The 26,022-nt window shown below is 42.8% G+C and overlaps 2 protein-coding genes across 2 annotated transcripts in view; one reads left to right on the top strand and one right to left on the bottom strand.

Annotated features, from left to right (window-relative positions):
- Window positions 1-455: 455 nt before the first annotated feature.
- Window positions 456-6,091, top strand: LOC115318905 (acetylcholinesterase-like). Its single transcript, XM_042291841.1, has 3 exons — window positions 456-482; window positions 612-2,107; window positions 5,935-6,091. Exons 1-3 carry the CDS (start codon window positions 456-458, stop codon window positions 6,089-6,091), a joined length of 1,680 nt encoding a protein of 559 aa, XP_042147775.1.
- Window positions 6,092-18,262: 12,171 nt separating this feature from the next.
- Window positions 18,263-26,022, bottom strand: part of LOC8040151 (cholinesterase 1) — a 78,377-nt gene continuing 70,617 nt past the window's right edge. The window contains exon 3 of the mRNA XM_042291839.1: window positions 18,263-19,204. Coding sequence (XP_042147773.1) covers window positions 19,015-19,204 — 190 coding nt within the window. The 3' untranslated portion in view covers window positions 18,263-19,014. The remainder of the gene's footprint in view (window positions 19,205-26,022) is intronic.

The raw sequence follows: 26,022 nt of genomic DNA, 5'->3' as shown, positions 1-26,022 counted from the left end.
TTCACAGAAAGTAACGATCGAAGATCTGCATGCAGATATTTATGGAACTACCGTACTCTATTGACCCCATGCCTCAAAGGCGCAATGACGATTAAAATCAAGCTTGGAAAAGAAAGCATAACTTTCTATTTTTTGTATATAGTTTAATTACTTTTTTCTATATGGCCACAAAACCTTTTAAAAAAGGAACATTATATTTCAAGTTAAATAAATGAACACGGTAGAAATAATGAACTTCTTATTTGGGCGGATAATCTAAAGATAGGCCGTAGTGATTGAGCGAATGTATTTATCACTTCTCAATTATGACACATACGTGGGACTAAACAATACACAAAATAACCTTTTAAAGCGTACGAATATATCGTTTTATTTCAAATGATCTTAGTATTGAAAATACACTGATCCTTTTGGTTTCACTTGACTCAATCTTAAATATAAGATAAAAAAGGCAGATGTTGACATCTTACAAGCGAATAAAGGTGTGTGCCTTTTCCAGAAGGGCGTATACCTTGCCGCAATGGTATTTTCTCGTTTCAAAGCATTTGTGAACATTGGCTTTACCCGACGTCCTCAGATACATTGCGCTTGGCATGTTTCTTTCATTGCAGATCATGGAGGCCACAACACTTGTGGCATTCTGCCTCGTCCAGATCTTCCTCGCCTGTTCCCAAAACATTGCTCAAGATATCGTGTCGACAAAATCTGGAGACGTCCGAGGCATTTCGCTGCGAACTACGACAGGACAGCTACGAGCGTTTTTAGGCATTCCTTACGCGGAGCCCCCAGTAGGAGATCTCCGATTCAAGAAGCCCGAGCCTAAACAACCTTGGAACTACGTCTATAACGCAACGTCCCTACCGAAGATGTGCCCCCAACCCGATGTTTACCTCAACAAGTATTATTACGTTAATACAAAAAATGCAGTGAGCGAGGACTGCCTGTACTTGAACGTGTATGTTCCCATCACAAATAGGCCTCTGGCACCTGTCCTCGTATACATACACGGCGGGGGCTTCATCTTTGGGGGAATATCAATGAACATCACTGACACAACCGAGCTGAGTGTACGTGGCGATCTAATCACCGTCGCCATTGCGTACAGACTCGGTGCTTTAGGCTTCTTGAGGACAGACCTCGAAGACGTGCCCGGAAACATGGGGCTCTACGACCAAGCCTTGGCCATACGTTGGGTGAAGGACAACATCGAATCCTTCGGAGGGGACCCCAACAAGATCACATTAATGGGACAGAGTGCTGGATCTATCTCCATCGGAATGCACCTGATGTCTTCCAGGAGCAGAGGACTCTTTCATCGTGCCATCATGCAAAGCGGAAGCCCGTTCACAAGAATAGTAATCAATGATTACGATAAGGCACGCAGCGCTGCCAGGAAACTCGCCGAAGCCCTCAGTTGTGAGACTGAAAACCAAACGTTCAAGACCGCACCACAAAAGATTATCCGATGCCTGCGGTCAAAGAACGCTTCGGATATTGTTGCCGCGACTGAAGGTTTTAGTTCCGGTGGCCTCCATGCCTTTTATCCCCTTTTCGGTGAGGCACTTGTGCCAGAGGGACCTCTTGCAGCGCTGGAAGCCGGACACTTGCCTGCCGTAGACGTCCTTGGCGGAGTAACAGAAGCAGAAGGAGACTTTTTTGTTTACCATTTTCTCAAGGCTTATGTTGATCTTTCCACCCTTAAAGAACTTACAAAAAAAAACGTGAAGCAATTGATTGCAATATTTCTCACCGGAACCGTCGATGGAGACACGGAGCCCATATTAGATCGTTATTTTTCCGACGTTGACGAGAACGATGGCGCGGAGGCCGTTCGAGTCGGCTCTGATATAATTGGACATCTTCAATTAAGCTGCCCTACGTTGGAATTCGCGAAGGGACTTCAACGGTTGAACAACTCTGTGTATATGTATAAACTCACGGTGAGGCCATCGTTTGGTGACTGGCCGAAGTGGGTTCGCACCACACATGGAGATGACATCTTCTTCAGTCTCGGATCCATGTACAAAGTGGCGGACAACTTTACAGCAGACGACGTCAAAGCTGCGGACAATATGATACACATGATCTCAACGTTCAGCAAAACAGGGTGAGTATTGTCCTCTGCGATTACATTGCTCCGTGATTTAAAACGTAAATTATTTAATGGTGTACCTGGTTGAGTTCCCGTAAAGCAATATTTAAAGGAGATGGCCTTTCGCACACGCAAAAAAAAAAAAAAGATAGGAACTGATAATTCGGATGAAGAACTTCATGTATTTTATCTTTAATTTTCTTTAAAATTGCTTCGATGTCACGAAGTTAATAAACAAATGGCTGGAGTATATTGCCAATGAGTTCAAACTTTAGAATTCGCTTTGCCTTGCTTGTTTCCAGAACCGGTCTGTGTTTACACGCTTGTGGCCTAGATTCTTTACATCATCAACGTCAATCGCACGGGCGGCACGATTGGGCACAAATGCTGCCTCAGCGTTCTGCTCGGGCTCTTGCTCAAGCGGTGCTTCGTTGATTGGACACTAGCCTTCTGCTACGTCTGCCATATCCGCGCCGTAAACAAATGATTCATAATTGTCGTCGTCACCATGTATCTAGTTATCAACTTTGCCGCTAGGGTAGCGACGGCTGGATCTACCCCCGAATAGTGTCAAGGGGTTTGTTTCCTGATTGTTTTCCTCTAATATTCGTTATCTAAATTACGATGTGGTTCATCACACGGGTGTATAAGTTAGAAATTGCACCTCTTATTTATTTGTTTTTCGTCAGAAAGCTTATTTAAACTTTTATTTCGTCTTTTTTTTTTTTCGTGCATTTTTTCTGGGAAGAATATATTGAAGATGATGATGCCGTAATTTTAAAGCTCATAAACAAGGAAGCATACACGTACTACACATGGCGGGACAAAAACGGTACTAAGTTTTGGAACAGAACGAGCACGCACGTGCTCGTTTTGCTCCAAACGACACTCGTGCCAACAAGTGCCGTACCGCGTTGCACGCGGTGGCATGTGACTTTAGGTTATCTCGATTACCTCTGCTTCGATACTGTGATGAGAGCATCCGCATCGCGACATGCATCATCGTCCTCATTCACGCGCCAGCCCGATGTTCGAGAGACTACACGTCTGACCATGTAACCGTTCCTTTACTTAATTAAACTAACCTGTGTTTCGTTTTATGTTCTTTGGCGAAGAGAACGCACTGACAACCTTTCGTGCCGGAGTCAGGCTGAAGACTGAGCTCTCGTTTATTAAATCTAAAACTAAATGAAAGAAAGACGCCTCGGGTACGGGGCTCTCAGACGGCTCAGGTTACGCGCAAAGTGAGGAACAGATGTTTACCTTCGGGCTCCGCGCGAACGGTGGGTTCCTGGAATTCGCAGCTCGCGAGCGTCGGCGCGTCGGAGACTCCATAACAATCTGTACACCTTATTCGACACAGATACGTTCTGTTTCGGTACATTCGTAAGGGGGTATTCACACGAGGGCTGCTTTCCAAGGACGAATGTGCCTGAGGTCAGTGATCGGCGGAACCAGCGAGACTTTCTCCCCGACTCTAGCATTCACGCAAATGGCTGGGAGCGGAGAGCAGTGTTGTTAACTTAATGAGAAAGTCGCTACAATTAGCGTGTTTTCAATCGTCCGAACGACAGTTATATCTTTATAAAGTCTTCGCAACTTTTCTGGGCTTTTTTTTTTATATATATAGTTAGGGAAGTTAGCGTTGCTAAAGTATACGTAGACGGGTAGTCGCTAAGGCTCAAAAACACATAATCTTCTTCTTCAGAAGAAAAAAAAATAGGTCAGTGGCATAGCTGTTTAAAGGCTTCCAGTGGACAGCTTTCAACTTTCAACTTCATTGGCTCACGCTCTTAGCGTAGTCTTGATACAATGTTACTAAAACACTCAGTTGGGAAATTCACCTTTGGGACCCGAACCGCTCGCGTCCACCGAGGCCAAGCCAAAGACAATAACAGCGCAGCCCTTTAGCGACAAGTCGAAACATGAAAGTTGATCTGTATAGCTACTGCGAATTGGCACTGCGAGATGGCGCCACCAGTCCTTGCGCGACTCGACCTGGACCAACACGTGCAGCTGTACAGTTCCCGGAGCGGCCGCTACAGGAGAAATGGCGGCGTTCCGAACGCCTTTACTTTAGAGTGCCTTCATACACACGTCTCAGCCATTTTTCCGCTGAATTGTTTTTCATGCCTTTTGAAGTGCGCGCAATCCGGTGTCACTCAGCTCGAGCGTGTAGCTTTGGCTAATGCATAGACGCCATCTTACCGCCCAAGCCATGCACCGAGTGCGCGAGAACGTCACGCGCTGGCACATTCAGTGCAACAGTGGATGTCTTTACCTTGAGACAGACAGACATGCAGGCACCCTACTTTACTTCGGTACTCGAGTGCTGATCGGAGCCGCTTTTTCAAAGCAGGCTCTATGGCAGTTTCCCAACTGAGTCGTTCTAGCAACGTTGCCTTGACCTGGTGTTTTGACGGCGTTCGAATTTTGGTTGCTTCTTTGAATTTCCTTGGTGATCGCGTTCCGCACTTCAACAAGCACGCTTCTACATAAATAAAGGACGACAACTAACCACAACCCTAAAAATAGGAAGCCTACGTATCGAGGCCTACTCGGCTCTTCTTCAGAGGTGACTACGGCGATGGCCTTTGAGGAGCAGCATTTTTTTTTTTTTTGTCTCCTTTCAGTGACGTCTTCTATTTATTGTTTTCGCAACCAGAAAGATTTCTCTCAAGCGTTTACTTTCCATGCTTCTACATGTGACAATATGAGATGCTCAAGTTTGTACCCGAAACAAGGGCTAGCAGGTCCCTTTTCACAGCGCCCTCTGGGCAACGCAAATAGCGTGTAATTAAAAAAAAAAAATTTTTTTTTGAACATTTATTTTGTCAACTTACCGATGACGAAACACCAGGCATTGAAATTATTGAGCGTGTTTGCTTATGAAAGTCACCTCATCCGGCTTTAGTAGTTCTTTGAAACCTAGGTTTCTGTTTCTTTTTCTCTTATTCGGATAGTATACAGTTCCTGCAATGCCGGTTGTCGCAATAACCTTCACCGCAACTCAAAGAGCACACCACATGTTCACGACCAGCGGTTTTTGTTTTTAAAGCTTTACAAAAATAAAAGCCTATGATTATTTGTATATATATTATATTAGGACCGGTCGTCAATTAAACTTTTAACCCAATTAATCGCCGCCCTTTAATCGATTAATAAATCGATCAATATGTTTGGTTCATTTCCGTGCACAATAATTGTAAAAAGTAAAATAAATTACATCTTTTGTTATTGCTACTTTTACTAGATATGTGATAAATGGCGCAATATAGAATTTTGATTGTAAAGCAATCTCGATGTGTAGTTGAGATCAGTTCAAAGACACTCAAATTCACAAATTATTACTTCAGCTGCATGAGGCAAAGCGGTTCTTTAATATTCTCCGACAAGTTCTTCAGCTGCATGAGGCAAAGCGGTTCTTTAATATTCTCCAACGTTCCCAAAGTGTGCGTGCGTGCGTGTGTGTGTGTGTGTGTGTGTGTGTGTGTGTGTGTGTGTGTGTGTGTGTGTGCGTGTGCGCGCATGTGCGCGTGCGTGTGTGTGTGTGTGTTTTACGCCGTAAAAGATTGGCGTGCCTTGTGTTTTTGTAAAGTGCACTTATTTAGTGGTTTCTGATGACACCAAAAGTTTCGTATAGAAACATATTTTTAAATTTAACAATTAAAAATGTAATTAATCAAACATGTCTAAGAACGTATTTCTACCCTTTCTGCATAACACGCTGTAAATAAAAACATGAAATATCTTCTCCTTTTTTTCAGAAGACTTTTAAATAGTTTTATTCAAAGTATTATGTCTTAACGTTCTTATGCGCTTGTTGTTGTTTTCTTTTACAGGATCCCAGAGACCCTGGAACAACTTCCCTGGCCAAAGTTCCAGGACAAAGGACAGTTTATGGACCTCAGTGTTGAAGGTTACAAGCCACAGAAAGGAATTCTCCGGTCCGAGTGTGACCTTTGGAAGAAGGTTTTACCGTTCGTGGATGGGGTATAGAATAGAAATGTTTTATTTAATCAAACGATTTATTAGCAACATCTACCTCGAGATGATCAAGCATTCCAAAATAAAAAAAGGTTAAAATTTTATGAGGGTGTAGGATGAATGTTATGATCCAAACCCTGAGACAAGAAGAAATAAAAGCACAAACAACAGTATCTTAACGATAATAATCCCTGGAGAAGGGAAAGAAGGGGGACAAAGGACAAGCACAAATCTCCAAACTCAGCTAGATGACTGGTGCGCGACTGAAAAAATCCGCCTGGTCTTTGTATCGAACCAGGGATTTCTCCATTTCTAGTGGAGCGTTCTACCAACTGTGCTAACCAGGAGCTAGACATCAGTAGACCAAACGGGTTTTAACAGCTGCGACCAGTCTAACACCAACAAGGCTGAACGGCCTGCCTTTTAAGGTTATGACGATAATGCAATTAACTCAAAGGAGCAGGTGAACTTGCACGCCGTATTGTCGACCTGTTCATGTTCCAGCCACAAATTTCGCCTTGAGTGAGCGGCATCCCCTGTTCTGGCTGTTCCATTAAGCTCTACGTAACGAAGCAGTTCTTCGTGACGTACGAAGACCGCACGAGCCAAGACTGATGCAAATACACTCTGCACCACGACAACGTAACGCCTAGTGTCACTAAATAAGCTACGCTTCAGAGTAACGACACCTGGCCATATTGTGTCTTAAAATCATGGTTGCCAGTTATCTGAAGCTTTATCTGAAATCACAGGAAACGCTTCTCCGCCCTCCACAAATGATTAAACAGTTCGATACATAGAGAAACAATATTACATGATTTTCCTAACACCGCAGGTAATGCTGAGGAAGTCGCACCTTTGAATCATGACGATCGGCAGTTGCGTTTGCTCTGCACAAGCCCCAAAATGGCGGCGCCCACGACAATGTCGGGGAACGGAGTGCCGATACTCTAAGCGCAGCTCATTTAGTGACTCTAGTAACGCCCAACAACGGATTTGGTGTTTAAACAAAGAACCAGTGTCTCAAGCATGTGCCCGCGAGGGAACACCCTACTATGTGTTTTATATTTCTGTTTCGTTTTCTTTCTTTTGTCATCTTTATGGAGATCTTGACGATGTTCTTCCTTTTTTGTAAATATAGTTGTGAGTAGCGCTCTTTCCTGTCTGTTCTCTCTTCTCCATACGTGTGCGCTAATACCGTTCACATGTTTAATTACCAACTAGCCCAGTTATCAACCCTTTTACAGTTCTTCGGCCGCCGCCACGATCGCACCCCCATAAGATAAGACACATTTCACGTGTTCTGTACACGTTTGGTGAGCACCGTTCTATGAGCTAAACATTATAAGTCTAGGGCTGGGCGTCGATTAAAAATTTTAACCCGATTAATCGCCACCCTTTAATCGATTAATTAATCGATTAATCGGTTGCTTTGATTTTTATAAATATTATATTAAAAGGAGTGGGCAACAACTTGTCTTGCCTTTGAAGACTTATTTTACTCTCTATTACACGGCGCAAAAGACATTTAGAATTGAGGATACATATAGTTCAACGATTCAGACTCATATTTTTGCTCCAGCTCCGAAGACAAAGAAGTTTGTCCACATTCTCCGGCAGGAAGACAAGAAGTCAGGGCTTGGGCGATGCTTTCCTCTTTTTTCAGAAAATGGGCGTCGATGAGAAGGCGTTGATTGTTGTCTGCGTTTTGGCGGATCGTCCTTGCCGCAGCGGCGTACATGGGTGCTTCGCTCGTAGGCGATACTGAAGCGAACTTACGCTTCCACTGTACGAAAATGGCTTTTTGCAGATTATGCAGTGGACTTACTTTGAGTTAAAAACTTCACCGCTGGAGTTTACTTTAAACCCAAACTTTCCAGCGAGATTTCCTTTCATACTCGTGTACTCGTTCATTTTTACGGGCCGAATACTGGAACAAGTAACTATGGCGTTGTTAGCTTCCCAGGTTGATTTTTGCCTGTTTGTCTTGCCTGGGCAGGATGTGTAATAGATCCTCAAGACGTGAAGTTTCGCGGTCGCCCGGGAATCAGTTCCGGGCCCGGCTTGTTCGTCGGGCTTCGGCAGAACTGTAATGTCAATCCTCGAGCACGTGACGCTTCGCGAGCGCTAGAATCGAACCTTGCTCATAGCACCTGGCTGGGAACGGAAAACCGCTCGGGACAGAACGACCGGATACACGCCACGCAGCGTTTTCCTTAACGGGGGGAGGGGGCGGGGGCATGAGCCATCCCTAGTTCAGGCAGGTCGTCCAGGATAGAGCCATCCGTACGTCCAGTTGACTTCTGTTTGAGCACCGATTAAAAAACCGATTAACCGGTTAAAAGAATTGGTCGCGATTAAACCCTTAATCGATTAATCGGAAGGTTAATCGATCAATTGCACAGCCATAAGGTCCAAATATTTCAAACATCGCTAAGATTTTCTACAAGACATATAAGTTCAGGTACCAGGGCCCGTTTGCTCGAAGCGCTAACCGCGGCTAAAGTTTGCCGCAGTACCTAAGAGAGGGATTTTGAGATCACGTGACTGGCTCGGTAGGGATGCGGGGAAACATGGCGGTGCCCCAGTGAGTGAGCGCCGGTCGCTTTGGAACTAATGTGTCGTTGTAGCTGCAATATCGGGCGCGTTAGTCAGCAACGAATAAGGCAGGAGGCTTTCGCTTTGCCTTTGGAAAGTGGATTGTTGATAGCACACAAAAGCAGACAGCGTCCTGACAGGCTTTTTTTCTGAATTATCCAAGCATCGCGAGGAGAACGCTGGAAGTGTAATTCTACTGTTCACGCGCGCTGGCCTTCCTCTTATAAAAGATTTGAAGTAAAAAATCATAATAAGTCTTTAACGAACGCGCGTGCAAGACAAAATTTGTATTATACTTTTTGCTCTAGGACGGTTACTACTGCAGACGCCAGCACGTGCGACGCGTGCAACTACAGTCGTAGCATGCACCTCGGTGCTTGGATAATATAGAAAGAAGGTCTGTAGGGACGCCGTCTGCTTTTGTGTGCTATCAACAATCCCCTTTCCAAAGACGTTGCTATGCCGACAATATCGCGTTCATTTAGGCTTAGGAGTGCCCAGAATCGAAACACTATCTAAAAAATGCGGCGATGTCATTGCCCATGCTTTGCGGTTTAAGTGAGGTAAGGCAAAGCGAAAGCCTCCTGCACCATTCGTTGCTGACTAACGCGCCCGATATTGCAACCACAACGACATAGTTCAAAAGCGAGCGGCGCTCACTCACCGAGGCACCGCCATGTTTCCCCGCATCCCTACCGAGCCAGTCACGTGATCTCAAAATCCGTCTCCTAGGTACTGCTTCTAACTTTAGCCGCGGTTAGTGCTTCGTGCAAGCGAGCCCAGAAGTGTACGAATGTTCCAGCTTCGAGTTTGAGTCGAGTATAATGAGTGCCTGAATAATTCGATTCAACTTTTCGATTATGCTTCGTTTCAGCTGAAGTCGCATGCTACGTGCTAATGGAACCAATCAAGCAGCCTCAATAGTGTTGGTCACTGGGCCATCTTGGTTTATGATTGGTTCAGCGATGATAGAACATGTACAGAAACACGACGAACATCATGATGTCGCGCTTTTGGCACTTCCTATCCGATCGTAACGTCGGCTGCGTCTGGACTTAAAATGAAACGAAGTATAGTATTCGAGTTTTTGGATAATTTTATACATCGAATATCAGTATGCTGCTGGCAAAAAATTTGGTTTATCCATCAACGCTGTTGATATGGTGAAATCGTCCTCACAAGTCTCTGTTTGGTCTAAAATACGCCCGCATTCAGAAGCCTTGAACAAGGAATTATTTTTCTACAGAGTAGTTTGTTTCTCGTCTTCCTCGAACAAAGTGCGCGAGCCCCCAGCCTCTTGGATGCGCTTCACGAAAACCCGAAAATTCCGTATGTCGCAACTTTTAATTCAACTATCTCCCGTTACGTGCAGCCAGCTTTGTGTACTATAAACCTATTCTCGGTTGTTCCGTCCATAATACGCCAAAATATTATTAAAAGTACAAATAACAGTGCCAAATGACCCGACCTCTTCCGCTAACATGTCGCTCCCATCAGCATCGAGCGAGGAGTCCGTGCTAAGAGATGCTACACATCACCTGATGCAGGCGGTTCAGCCATATCCGCCAACCCATCCAGATTGCTGCGTATTCACACGGGGAAGTGTAGACACATTCGTCAGCTACGTCTTAAGTTTCTCCTCTAAGTGGGGTCGTTAACCCTTTTCTTCTTTTTCAAGGAAAAGGCGTCCTGTCGTTAAGGTTTCAAATGCCCGTCTAAAAAATCCCCAGATGATGGAAAATAACACTCAGTCCTCCACTTCTGCGTGCCAAATGACTTCTATTAGTCTTGCCCTTTAAAACAGCAATTTGCCTGAGAAAAAAAAAAAGAGAGACTCGTTTCCCATGGAGAAAGAAACACTCCCCACCCCTGTGTGCAGTTTTATTTGGAATGAACGCTAAAAATGTTAAACAAAATGACCGGTAATCCGGCATACGTTTTACTTTGTATACCAAATACGTACCCCAAAATCCACCCAGTATTGTGTCGTGTGTATGAAAGGTAAAATAAATCTATGGGTGCTGGAATACTTTTAATTGTGAACTTAGACCGGAATTGAAACCCAACACAAAAAAACATTCAAGGTCGATTTGCTTTCGGGGAGCCGTAGCCGAAACCAAGGTAATTAGTTGGCAACCGATATTCTGTAGCAATTCGCACTCATAATAAATAGGAAAATATTACACCAGACGAATCCCGATGCGTGATTTTCAACTATCTAATGCATTGTATGCACATCCATGGCGTGGTAGAATTAAAGTTTCCAGCCGAGAACGTGCAATTAATACATAAAAGGCGGCACGTAAGAAGGGGATGACCCTAAAACGGGCCGGAAAATTTTGCACCTGCACGTTGGCTGCAAAGTATTAACAACTGTTTGCTTTTATTTCTGTTACTTCAAGCGTTAATCTCGCTTAACGTGTTTAAGTTTCGGCACAAGTGAAAGTACGGAAATATTATCTACCATTTTAAAGACCGCGCTCTTACGGAAATGTGGATAAGTCGGGCCTGTGGCGCCATCTTCCATCGACAGTTCCAACCTCTCTTGCAGGTGTTGAGTTTTCTAGTTTGTTTTACAGTCAGCCTGCTTATGAAACAGAGCAGTCTTACATTAATGAACAAAGGGTCACTTCGTTTAGGAATCAATGCTTTGGAAAGGCTTGGATTGTACTTCATAATGCACTGTCTTTGAGAAGTACATTATGGGGAAAGCGTCTGTTGACAAGGTAGGAACTGTAAGATAAATAATATCTACAAATTATATCACTAGAGACTCTGTACTAATTTAATAGAGGACAAATAAGTGGCTCGGGCTTTCTAAAAAGATTTGCGTTGTTAAAAAAAAGAAAAAAACTTTCGCCACCGTACCTTACCCGTAACGCAAAGAAAGGGAAGATGGTCACGCAGCGAACAAATTCTGGCTATCAAATGTTAAATTTCACACTCCCGCATTTGCTAAATAGTCCTTGTATTGATAATATTGATTAGGACAATTTATCTTTTCAGGGCATGCGCTTATAATTTTGTATGTGATTATTATTTTAGTTTTATACGTTTTGTATTTGGGTGGAACCTTGGTTTGTAAGCATATAAACCGTAGATGTGCAATGTTTCTACTCAATGTCTTTTAGTATATTTTTCTCATGCTTGCTGTTGACCAGCGTAAGGGGCCCGAAAACCAGTCAAGCTGTCTACTGCAGCTTTTGTTTTCCTTTTGGAGCCCCTCATCATAATCGATGGCAATAAAGTTAATATTATATATGCTCCAGCTTCATCCTTTCTTTAAGTTCTGAAATTTCTGAAATTTTATTTTGGGCTTCAGCCTCCACCATGGTGCCTGTGTCACGCTTCCTTTGTGTTTATCATCCTGTATGGGTAGACACCAAGAAAGAGGAAGAAATGAGAGCGTGCGTTGATGTCGGAATGCCAAGCTCAGGTTTGAATGATCAGTGGGTCGGCAAAAAAATAGCTACCTTTATTTTTAGTCACACTTCGAACGCGCTCGAACTCCATCGCCGAATGCCGGCGTCACGCGTTCGGCGATCGCGTTCGAGCAGCGAATAGAGAAAATAGAAGCTAGCTCGGCGTCTACCCTTGTGGTACCCCTTTTGTGGTAATATCACTCTATTAATAATCGGCGCCCGATCGGTCTGTGCTTTGCTCGTCACCCAGGGAATGGCACAACACAACGAGAAGACAGCGAATGGGTTTACGGTACATCCCGGTCGCCCGTCCTCGAGAGTCGGCAGTCCGGACCCGCCGACCCTGCTTGTCGCCCGTAGTTCAGAGCCCGCAGTCGGAGTCCGTGTCCAGGGCTGCGGATCGTCCTTCCCGCGCCAGCGCTGTGTAGGCTAGCTGTCCCGGGCTATCATAGCCCGAGTCTCGCTGCGGATCCACTCCGGGATCGTCATGGCCCAGATGTGTATGGCCAGGGCTCACCCCTCCATCCAGTCCTGGTCAGAACCTCGTTGGTGGACCGCTCCGGGAATCGCCATAGGCCAGACCGGCCAAAACGGCTCCATCGCTCCTTCCCGGCCCCAGTACAGTAGCCCCAGCTTCGCGCAGCACGCACTGTCTCGCGCCAGCTCGTGTCTTCTCGGCCGACCGCCTGTCACGTGCCCTCCGCCCCCCCGCTCTTGTTTCCTCCTCTCCCTCAGATTCCAGCCGCATATGTGTGATATCTTTCACACATGAGAGCGCCAGCAGAGTGGACACAAAACACTTCACACCAGCCGTAGTGCAATGGTGGGGGGTATTCACTAGACACCATATTTAAGCGCGATGTTACAGCGCATGCTCAAAACGAGCTCACATTAATAGCCTGCTAAGACCGGCAAATTTTGATTATGTAGAATGCACCTTGTAAAATAACTGCGGAAGCTCGCCGTCAGCACGCGTTCAGCAGTCGCGCACACAGATATGGCCGCCAGTGAATACTCCCTATACTATGTGTCAGCATAACCTGGCAAAACGCTCAAAAGTATACTGCTTCAGCGAGCCAATCAGAGCGTCAAATGATGCACGTCCCACCGTAGCGGCGGGATGCACTCATCATGTGAAGAGCTGTCACGCGCTTCCTGCTGCCTTTGTCAAGTTATGGTAAAATGAAGTGTAGGCTTGGCCCATGGCGGTTGGTTATGGAAGCGAAGGCGAATAAAAGGAACGCAAGTGTAGCTGTCGTCGCGGTATTCCGAGATTCATCGGGAGCAGGTACAGGGGCAGCACCAGGATATCGGTTTCTCAATCTATACCATGGTAAGGCCATTCAGCTCTCGTCAGAGACACAAGTGAACGAACAATCTTCGACCATTTATCGGTTGGCTGGCTGTTTTCGTGTGACCAGTCCTTGGTATCCGGTGAACGGTCCATGCTCCAAAGTAGGCCTTGTACGAGTACGGCTGTCCACCGCACGAAGGCTGTCCACAGAATCGCGCGTACATTTCTTTTTCACCGTGTGGATATCAAGTTCCCTAACCTCTGCGAGTCACTTTCGACGGCTCTAGACTTCTTTCGTCATTTTCTACGCGGGCTTCTCCATTTTGACTGCCAGAACTTTCGGTATGCGGGAAAATATCCTAGTGATTTTACCAACATACTGGATTTTGGAACTGCGTGACCAGGAGCGAGGCTAAGCAAGAAAGGCCTATAGATTTACTTATCGGGTTACTTACATGCTACACATCATATCAGTGCGAAGAATTTTTTGTTTTCGTTTTGTATTTTAGAAGAAACGCAAGTAGAAACATGTTGAATAATATTGTTATGAACAGGTGGAAAAACAAAGGCTTTGAACAGGGATAAGCAGTATTTCAAATACAAGTATTTGAAATAGTATTTCAAATACTTCGTGTATTTTGCATTTGTATTTAATTACAAATTGGGTAATGTATTTGACGTGTGTAATTAAATACTAAGACGTGGGTATTTCAAATACAATTGTAATTAAATACAATTTTGTGGGCGAAAATACATCCCTCAAATGTATTGTCACTGTCCAGAGCAGGAAGAAAACTACGTTCTACACCGAATGCACTGTCTCTCAATCAAGCAGAAGCGTTCAGTGACTTTGATTACGGTGCTAGTCCAGGGCAAGAATTGTGACGAAATCGACGCTCACAGGCAGACTGGCTAAATAAGTGCCTGTGACAACTTGTGATGCTTTCCAGCCTGATTTCCATCCATATTTTTGCCTGGAACATTCTAAATGCGCGAGTCGTCCAGATTCTCGTAACTGGTGCGAGTTGCAACAATAAAAAATTGCCTAGCTAGTGCTGCACGTCTTGTTCGTCTCGGTTCTTTGCTGGTCTATACCAAAATGTAATCGACAAAAAAAGCTGCTTGAAGCTCTGTACTTTTTTCACCGGTTACGTCCAAGCTGATTACTGTTTTTTTGTGATTATATTTCTATTACGTTACTAGGGCCCCGCACACTAGCTCCCGAGTGTGCGATGCAAAATTAAAACAAGATACCCAGAAACCCGTTGCAGGTGCCCTGTCACTGACGCAAATTTTGAGGAATGTATTTGGAAAAGTATTTGGAGGAGGCCAAATACATTTGGTTGTATTTGTATCTTGTACTTAGACGCTTTTTTGGAAATATAATTAGATTTGTAATTAAATACATTTTTGAAGAAGTACTTTCTATTTGTATTTCGATACATATTTGCATGTATTTTGCCCATCCCTGGCTTTGAATATCCCATTGCCTGTTCAGCGTTTATAGGTATATATATCTTAATGTTAACCTCTTGTCGGTTCTTCCTATGTAGTTGGAATTAACATTGAACTAAGGTATGCATTGTCATATATCTAACGATCTACGAGGCACCGCCAAGGAAGTAAAGGAAGGCTCATGTTCCACATATAAGTGCTTCACTTCGCTGAAAGCACTTGCGTTCAAATCACTTGATTGGACGCTGACAAGGTATTTATGCTCGCTGAGGTATTTATTTGAACTTGACCTATAAGAGCCCAACTACCCAGAAGACAACTTACGACTCGAAATTCCTTTTCTTTTCGCCCGAATACAGCCGGTCGAGAATTGGCCGGTTTCAGACGTGCTCACTCTCCTTTTCATGGTCGCATGGCGTTCAAACTGTGTGCGCCAAATATATTCATAGTCGAGGGTCATCTAAAGCACACATTCAATATTAAAAGTAGAAAAAAATATGAACCCCATTTTTGTTGCCTCCAGGAAGCTGTACATACGTTGATAAAAAAAAAAAAGAACAGTGTTGCACAGATTATGGAAGTACTGTACAAGTACACGTCATTCTCAATATGGCGACGTACAGGGGGCTGGACGATGCGATGGCGGCGCACGACCTACCGACGTTGCAATGGAAGTGAGACAACCACTTCGGAACTGTCGTTTGTGGTAGCGGTCAATCGATCTTCATTTTACATTTTCTAGGCGAGAGCTAAAATTAATCAGAATAAAATATGTCTCTCTACCTGCAACTGGTTTAAACCAATTAAAAAGAAATAGGACCTAATATGACCAAAAAGAAATTTTTGATTTAAAAGCCAATCAACAAGGAAAAACAGGGAGGCAGCGAAACTGCTAGATCGGGTACGGGCTTGTATTTTATCAGCGGGCTTCTTTTCGAGTGTAAAATCAAGGTAATGAAGGCGTATTTCAAAACATTGTCCATTCAGTTCCGTGCCTCTTGGTCTTGTGTTTTGGTTGAGACGACGACAAGGTTTCTTCATTGGTTCCTTTTGCTGGGGTTTTAATTTTATTTTACAATCTGGAAATATAAATGAAGACAAATATGTATTATTGGGTTTATTAAAGTATAGATGTTTTTTTTATTACTTTAGGTTTAATCTAAATTATTGTTCCAAATTGTTGTTTTTTTCGTGTTCTAGAGCTAAATTTACGTCAGGATGGATTTGAATATTTTCCACCCGTTATTTTGTATCCATAGGGTTTTACGGTCCGCTCAGTGATAGTGTCACTTTGTTTCAAGAAGTATACTTTCCCCTCTGTTCCCTCCAATACACATCTAAGTAACTCAAGACAAAGTCCTTTTCAGGGCCGCACCTTGTTTCCTCTATATATACATTAGACTAATTCAAAACGAAGTCCTTTTCTGGTCTCCGCCCCGAAACCAGCCCACGGTACCCTCAATTTCTGCTCTTCTCCTTTTTGTTTTAGAGCCCAGCTCTTAGGTGCCCGTTTCCGGCTTCAGCGGCGTCGGCGTCGGCGTAATCGTGAGATCACGTGACGCCCGTGACGTCACGTGACCCCGGTGACGTCACGTGACCCCCGTGAGGTCACGTGACCCCAATGACGTCAGTTGACCCCTGCACTTTGCGAGTAATCCGGAAAGCGCAGCATTGCAAGGCAGTCGATCGATTTGGTAGGGAACTATTTAAAACACCTGCCTTCACATTACGTATTTAGTTTCCTAGCTATAGTTTGTCTAAATTTCTCACTTATCCTCTCAAGCATAATTTCAGTGAAGATATCAACTAACTTATGGAAAATCAATGTAGAAGTATACATGTGTGTTCTTTCCCGTAGGTTTGCATTCATAAGACCTACATTTTTTTTCATTGTGCTGCTAGAAGCAAGTGAATAAAGGTTATTTTAAATAATGGGCAAAGCGTTGTCGTCTAAGGTACGATCTTGTAATTTACACCCTGCCTCAGACATGACGGAATATTTGTAGTGTAAAATTACTTAGAAAAGCTTCTTCTTGAATTGAAAGTTATTCGCAAAAAATACTTACTCAAACTTAAAACACCCTCTTTTTGCCGTGGGCCGTTTGGTTAATTAATTATAAAAATAAACAAGAAACATGAGCAAAAAAATAACATGCTTGTTTTTCTTCTGTTGCCTCACGTTAATAAAGTGCCTAATAACGCGACTTCCTTCATATGTTTCTTTTGTAACTCTTACGTGGTCTGATTTGGATCGGATATTTTCACAAAACTAGCCGCCCGTCTTCGGAAAATTAAATTGGCATACATTCAGATGCCGATATTTTATATTTCTTTAAAGTTTAATCCACAACTTCGGCAGTGTATTGGGTGAGTGAAGTTCCTACGTTACAAATTCAAGCGAAGCACACGAATAATCATTCTACTCCAGGAAGCGCTTTGGACAATAGTATTTTTCTTTTATAAATTTGTCATCAGAGAAAATTTCGAACGACCATAATTCGGCGATATACTTGAAGCGTTTTTTTTTTTTTTATACAGGAATTCCTTAGTTTATTTTAATCGCTTAATTCTTTAGAGCCCTAATAAATAATATGAGCATAAGAAATACATTTTTATTGTCCTACAAATATGAGCCGCCCATCACTTGTATACTGCCCTGTTCCATGGCCTTCGAGGTACCAATAAATAAATAAATAACACGAATACTATGATTAACCCTCAACCTGATGTAACCTGTACATAAGCTAATTTGTAAGCTCACCCAGCGTTTAAAGAAACACGTACGTGGAAAATATTGTGTAATAATCAAGAACGGAGAGCTAACGGAGGCTCGATTCGCTGACAGCTTGTTAAATTAACGTCTAGTGCAACATAAATCGCATACCAGTAATCTGCGGTCAGATGCATAGTGAAAAAAGTATAATTAATTAAATCAGTTGCACAAGCAATTGAATAACTTGAGAGATATGATTAGATATTTGAGCCCCGTAAATATTTACGTGCAACAGCAAAAAACTAAAATAAAAAGTAAAGACAAAAATGAAATTAAGTTTTAAATGGAGGCCCATCATAACCATCACGCGTAAGTGAAACGATGAGACAGACCTGCTTTCTATAAATATTATTGCTTGTGATCCTTCCAGCACGTTTTCGGCGATAAATGTTACAGGAATCTTCTCTTTCCAGTTCATAATCCGGTACGTCTCCCGGGCACTTTGGTGCCGTACAGTGGCACAGTGGTCTCTTCACATACATATCCTCAGCCGCAATATAAAAAGGCGGAAACTAAATATGAAATGGCCCGTAACATTCTATTCATTAAGGCGCTTTATATAAAACCAAAAATCTTCGATTTCTGAGTGCAGCAGACATTGGTGCGTCAACAATTCAAATTACATAAATTCAGTGAAGACGTAACAAAGATGAACTATTTTATTCAATACACAGAACCCTTGTTTAGCATTTTCATTCGCTCACTTGCTGAATCATGCTAATGCAAACTATAATTAAATATTTGTGTCGAAGTTAGTTTAATTCATAACCAAACACTATAGAATTCGACAGGCGATGAATCTCGAGAAAGAGTTGGCACATATCCATGAATGCCAGGGCAGTGCATGCGGTCAATGGACAAAAAATGAAAAGAAACAAAAATGTATGGAGCTGACGGCATGGCGATCAGAAATGTAAACTGACACCGAAATATATATAATTTTAATTTTCTGAAAAGTCACTCAATTAATGTTAGCGAAGAAAGAGATTTGGTGGTATCACATGATTTACACAAACATTTCGAGCTCGAGAAAGTGATGTGCTGATGATGGTGACGTGCAACAACAACACACTTGTTAGAGCGTCATCACAAAACAAAGAAAAATCTGAGCCGTTCTTGACGCCACAGCGATGAGAGATGTAACAATAATGGAAGATCTATACAATTAATCACATTACAAAAGTCACGGATGTCAAAGGAGAAATAAAATATACTGCTTTGCAATGTTTGAGAAATTAAAAAGAACAGCTGTCGGAAAATGCATATCACTTGACGCTATTCGAACACAACCCTACCCTGGGGAAAGAGGCACCAATAGCAGAATTTTCTATTGTGTTTTCCCCCCAGAAGTGTTCAAGCTATCGCATGGCGACAGTTGCACGAAATCGAGAGGTTATCCCAGTACGATGTTCTGCGACTGCGCACTGCGACCACGAATTCTCCAGAAGTTCTTCCAGAAGCTGCACTCCTGAAGTCGTGGTCCGGTGTGGACGCTTGCGTTGTGCGCTGACAGGGTAACGTACTGGGGTTTCTCGGCAGAGAAGGTCGGCCAGGATGGCATCATTGATGGCATACTTGGCGTCCTGCGTAAAATCAAACAAAAAGTTACATTATGCTGACGAAGACTGGGAACCTCATGCAATGTTTTTTTTTTCCTTTTTTTTAGGGAAGCATAGTGTGTGTGGGTGTGTGTGACGCCACGTGATGTCATTATGTCACATGAATGGGATGGCGCATGACGTCATGGTGACTCGCGATGTCATGATGTCACGTGATTTAACAGTCCTTCGTAACGGTTCTTCCTGACGGGTGTTTGTGACTGTTTTCTCATAGAAATCGGCTAATAAAACACGTTCAGTGTTCGAATACGCTGTGTTTACAGGACGTTTTCATGTACGATCTCACGGCGGCGCCACCTTGCTTCTGGCGTGTGTAGATCATCTGATCGTTAAGTCCTGCTAAGGTTTCCCATGACAGCCAGACTGCCACCCAAATTAAGCATTTTTCATGCGCGGTGAACAGATTAACATTTCAAGCGACGCTTCTTGCAAACATGTATATACAATGCCTCGCCAAAACACACTTCTCTTGTTTACTCTTTTTGCTCGTTCATAAAGCCTGATTAAATTTGAGGCAGAACTAGAAACATCGACTTCCAAAAATGTTTTCTCGCGAGTACATACATTGAAAGGGCGTCATAAATATTATTTTTAGTCAACTTTTTTGCCACCACTTTTGACTTTTTCAAACTTCTAACGCTAAGTTCGACAAAAGTTCGACTGTAGTTGGACTACTATCTAGTAGCGCGAAAATTTAGAACGAGTTGATGTCGCCTGACAGCGGAAGGCAACAATCCAAGTAAATTATTAAAAGATTAAATGTTTGCTTGTATAATGCGTAAATATTGGATGGGCGTACGACGTGAAGAAATAAGCCTCAAAAGCAGGCTAGCATTTTAAGACTGAAAGAAAAAAATAGAGTGAGCATTATTTTTAAAAAGTTAGTATAATTAGTATAAAAATATTTTAAAAAGCAATATATTGGTGAGCAAGCTGGTGAACACCCTCAAAAGGAAACTATAACGCCAAATCAGACCTTTCGATTGAAATACTGCACATAATAATCGGTTTCCCAAAATCGATAACCTGCATTAAATTATTAATATTTTTTCAAAATAGTGGCTTGGCCGATGTTATGAAGCCAGACGCACTATCGGGTGATTCAAGGAGCGGCCAGGCTCTTTACGTCGACCGCAAAATTCGGTTTCTTAACCGTTCCGATATTGTACAGCGTTGGTCACAGGTGGTGCATTTTTTCTATAAAATTCGCAAAGACTGAGCTTACCTGAGGAAAAAGTAAAAAAAAAAAGAAAAAAGCTTAGGTCCTATGGAAGCGCAGCAAAGCCACCGGTCTTCAAACCATAAAGCGCCCAATGGTTTCAAGACTTTTGGTTTCGCTGCGTTCCCATAGGAGTTAAACCTGTTTCTTTCGTTTTTTTTTTTTTTTTTACTTTTTCCGCAGGTAAGCTCGCTCTTTGCGAATTTATAGAAAAAATGCACCATTTGTGGCCAACGCTGTACAATATCGGAACGCGATAGGTTAAACAACCGAATTTTGCGGTCGATGTAAAGAGCCTGGCCGCTTCTTGATATCACCCAGTAGAACAGCAATATTTTAATCGGTCAATATTCATCCCTTACTGGAATAAGAAACTATTATTAGTTTGAAGCTCTTCAAACAAAAGTGCAGACATACAAAAATGAGGGTATCAAGGTGATCAGATTAACAAACAGCTCGGAGCTAATACCAATGTTATTATTATTTGGATCGAGTGATCAGAACCCAACTTTACTAGGTTAGCAAAGTTACGGAACCGCCCATAGACGCTGCTTGCAGAAGCAGTTCACTCTCCGCCCCCCTCCCCCCCCCCCCCCCCTCGCCTCCCGTCACTTGACGACCAACTTTTCTGGGGGAGGGTTGCTATGGAATCATGGTAAATGCAGTACATGCTATGCAATAGGTATGTTTCGAAGCACAGCGTCTAGATGTCGTTTCAACGTACCATATAGAACACAGTTGTAAGCAAAAGTCATATGGTGCTTCAGACGAGGGGGGGGGAGGACCATAGAGTTATTGTTATGTACTCTAGAGGGTCATAAGGGTCATATGGCGCTAGTGTGCTGTTGCAAATTGAAGCAGACAGCAACTAGTCAAAAACCGACTACCATTAATGCATTTCTATGGGAAAAAGTGAGTGCTTCCTCTCCTCGCGCTCGATTATAAGAGCAAATATCCCCTTTGAAAGTACTATGTAGCTTGGAACATTTCTCAGTCAGGCAGACGATATAATTGGTCTACGGCGTTTTTCTTTCAAATTCATCGCATTAAAAACGGTGCTAAAACGGCTTCGTACAAGTATTTATGGGCACTGTCGGACACTGTTAGCGCAAACAGGACGTCGGCGCTTTTCAGCATGCTGGATGTGCGTGCCAAACGAACGAAGGACATCTGGAAAACTAAGAGACGACAAAAACTACGCAGTAACACTGGATCGGTAACTTTTTGTGCATGCACGATCAAAATAAATTGACGGCCACGTAATATAGTCCGGTTTTCAATATACAAGTGCTGCTTTATTTTTTCTGCTCTGCGAAGATGCTTGTTCTGCGTTCAAAAGCATCACTCGCACGCTATTGATCTTTGAGAGCAACTGCCTCATAAAAGCTGCCCCGCATAAAAAATAATAAAAAGTGACACCTTTCATAGCCCACGTACTATAAGTCTTTACGTTTTGAATGTTTTTAACCGCTCGTAAAGATGCAAGACAGGGTTATTTTCATATAGTGGCAGGACTGGCGTATTAGCAATATATAAGCGTCACCGGAAAGCTGGCGAGCCTTGAGCACACGCTATATTCCTTTCAATTGTTATTTTGATTAGAATCGTTGCTTGTTTTCACACACCTGCTGTGGAATAGAGGTTTGGGCATTAAATATAGGGAAGTTAAACCTCGTTCACTGATGACGAAAAATACACTAACTAAAGCAATCACACCTTTACAATGTTAATAAAGGTAGAGTAATCGGTACGACCCAAATAACAAAAGTATTCCATGTTATTTTCCGGCGAAGAGACAAAATGCTCGTGCGTTTTCTCATAATATGCAGAGGAGCACCGCAAGAGTAGACTGGTTGTTGTCCGCTTCAATTTGCCCCCCGGAAGTCGCACAGCGCATTAGCGCCAGTTGAACCTGTAGTGTACATTATAATAATTTTATGGGGAGGATTGAAAAAAGTGATCGGTGGTAACCCCCCCCCCCCCCCTCCTTCGTGAAAGTTCCAGAACTCAGGTAACCTAGTAACGTTGCCGCACCTCCTAGCGAATTGCTCAAACGGTGATGTAGAGTGTCCTCGAAAAGAGGAGTGGCCGAGTCAGCCCCATCTGTGGGAGAAACAACGAGGCGGTTCGCGAGGAAAGCAACCATCGTGATTAGTGAGCTACGTGCCTCCGCAAGCCTTTCTCAGATGGCGCCATCGTGTCAATAAAACGCTGAAACTGCTGAAACGTGCCTCTGGCCGAGGGATGGGATGTCGTGACTGTTGGTGAAAACGAGGTTCAACTGGTTCGGGGAACCTTCAACTTTTTCCAAGATTCCAGGACGTTCGTCTTTAACACGGAGTCACATTTGTTTGTAAAAAAGAAGAAAACAAATTTCTGTTTTGGAAAAATAATTTATACATAAGAACAATCATGGGGATGTCATGTCTTTTTTATTACATTTTTATGTGAGATAGCAAAACCTTCACACAATTAAAGACACCTTGCCCTTGCAAAACACCTGCTCCTTCTTGAAAACAAAAATCCTGTCTGAGGGGAGGTGGAAACAACAATCTTCCCGATTGCGCGTGGTAGCACCTTTGAGGGGTTATATATCATGCACGCAAACTGACCAGCTAGAGTTATATTAAATTAACTGTATTGAAGTTTAAATTTAAAAAAAAAAACATTAGAAACCTGGCTTCTTGGGCTTTACCATTTTGAAGGAATTTGGTGAATATATAAGGTGTTTTAAAAATACGTTTTCGAGCTGAACGTTTTTGTGCAAAGTATTTCATGCTTTATGAGCTTTTCAAAAAAAAAATATAAGGCGTTGTACACTTATAAGATTTTTTTTTTACATTGCACCCGGATTTTATTGAAAATCAAAAAATTCATAATTATGTAAAGCCTTTGAGGGATTGGGCCCTCAAAGTTGCGTCAACGCGCAATCGGGAAAGTCGTTGTTTCTAGCTCCTCTCAGACGCTTTTTTTTCTCACAAGAACGAAAAAAGTACCTTGCAAGGGCAAGTCATCTTTTGCACTGTGAATGTGCTTTGCTACCTCATATAAAAAATTTAATTGAAAACAAATATAGGCGTGACACCACTATTTCTTATCTGAACACACCCAATTGTCCGTTCTAGTTCTTAAAATATTTACCTAGTCTTACATATTACGATACTAAACGTATAAACTTATAATTATATGGTTTGTCTTTGAATGCGCTCACAAAATACTCGACCAGCACCTCTCTTATGAAACGAAGAACGCCGTACTTCGATTGTCCAGCGACAACTTGACGCAATCACGTTGTTTGGGTTTCGTCTGCTAGCCGATGATGCCGTGGACGTAAGTCAAGACGCATTTTTGTTTTGGCATTTTACTTATACAAAGTAAAACCGAACCCTACATTTTACTGCCTAAGTGGTGTTCGAGATAAGCACAATGGATCCCCTAATACTTGTGTGGTAATGGTAGTGTAATGTGCTCATCTGTCAAAAAGAAAATATTTAGTGCCGTATTTTTCTGACCATAGTCCCAGAAGCAAATTTCGAATGAAAAAACTGTTTTTGTTTTTTATTTAGATTGTTTTCACCGGGTTCATGGTCCGCACCTGCTACTAGTCCGCACGTGAAATATCTTCGTATGCAGCACACATTCAAAGATCCCCTCTTCATTAGCTCACAAGAAAGCTTCTATCATGCAGAAATCATCAGTAACTTGCTCTGTCATTGTCGAAATTGCTCGCCTCGCGTCATATTAAAAAACTAGAAAAACAAAATATTGTATAGTCCACACTTGCAGATAGTTCGCACCACTTAAAATTTCCACTTTTAAGCATGCAGTGCCTGCGGAGTCTAGTCCGAAGAACAGGGTATTCATCGCAGCTTTTTACTTTTTGATTGAATATTAGTAAGGCTGTAGATATCTGGTTGGTGGAAACTGTGTCAGGTCTCTGAAACGATAAGGACACTTACCACGAATGTGTAGAACGATTAGCCTTATAGGCAAGGCACACATAATACCAAAAAAATCGTTGGCCCTAAGTTGTAATTTTATCTAGATGACCATCGTAACGGCGTACGTTTGTGCAATCTCTGCTTCGTGCCGCACGTTAAGTACCGCCGTTTAACGGTGGTAATGACATGGCAAAATTGCTCATATAGGGCGGATACACCAGACACCCCTTGAGGCAGATTAACTTCTCGCTGTCTAAATATGCGCACAAAAAATGCATTTGACTTCGTGTCTACAGGCTTACGCCGATCACTAAAGTCGAAAAGCATCCTTAGAAACAATTCTTTTTTTCTGCCTTTTCCCCTCGTATTCATTACACCTGCCAACCGGCAACCCTGCACATGCCCACCGGCCAGCAATTCCTGTTTTCAATTTCGAACATGCGCACAGCTGTAAAACTGCAGTCGATTTGCTGAACTTCGTTTTTTAAGAAGTTCTGTAAGGTAGAATTTTATCAAACTCCAGCCTAAGAAAATACGCGACAAGCCTAGCCGAGAACCAATCAGGCTAGAGAAACTTAATCAAAAGCAACCCGTGTCGTAGTGTCTTGGATCAGGTAGATTGAATTCCTTCCAAATACAGAACAAAATGTCTCGAAAAATACGACAGCTAGATATTCCCAAATGTGCGGCTAGACTGAACATCTGTTTTGTAAACAAACAACAAAGAGCGGGTTGGTGAAAATACAAAAAACCAAAGAAAGAATAAAACACTTACGGATCAAGACAGGGAGCGAAGTTCTTTCATCTAGCAACAAACATTTATGATGTCTCCTTCAATACGTACTATCTCCCTCCCAACTTTTTTTTTAAATAAAGAAGGTGATACATAAAAAACCACCCAGAATAAACTAGACGATAAAAAAGGGAAATAAAAAAAACATTGACAAATTTACATAGGTGAGCCCTTTGACTAAATGTGCAATCTCACAGCCAGTTTCATTACGCCGCCGTTTCCGCTATGCATCGTGGGAATTGCAGTTTTTTTACCCGCGCGACATCCGCGCTGAGGGTCTGAGGGAGCTGAGCACGAGGCGGCACGAGCTGTCTCGTGAAATGGCGCCTGCCTCCTACGAACTACAGTTATGGCAGCGTCACGCATGCGTGGTACGCTTAGTGAGATCGGTCTATTTAGCTCTGGCTTCAGGTAGTTGACTGTGAACCCCGATTCTAGGACACCACACATGAATAAGCTCGGCCGAGAGATTATTGAAGCATACAGGATAGCCGGTGACGAACACAACATCGCTGCTCCTTCTCTTGGGTCGTCCAGGGTCGAGATGAACTACCTGAAGACAAAGCTGAGTTAGTCAAACGGCTCATCTATCTGAATTTATCAATGGTTTTTCTTTCTTATTTTCCTTTTCTTTGTCGTCTAGATTATTTAGGAAATTTTTGACTTTTCCGCGTGTTTTTTCATGTATCTTCTTTAGTTTAAAACGTTGGGAGGTAGATAGTACGTTAAAGGACATCAGTAAATGTTCGTTGCTATAGTTGAAAGAACTGTGCTGTCTGTCCTTGTCCCTAGGTGTTTTTATTCTTTATTTGATTTTTGTGTTTTGTAA

This window comes from Ixodes scapularis, unplaced genomic scaffold, assembly GCF_016920785.2.
Source record: "Ixodes scapularis isolate PalLabHiFi unplaced genomic scaffold, ASM1692078v2 PGA_scaffold0__279_contigs__length_252992795, whole genome shotgun sequence".
Classification (NCBI taxonomy): Eukaryota; Metazoa; Arthropoda; class Arachnida; order Ixodida; family Ixodidae; genus Ixodes; species Ixodes scapularis.
Note: the sequence above shows the minus strand (reverse complement) of the source record. Positions and strands in the feature narration are given on the sequence as shown.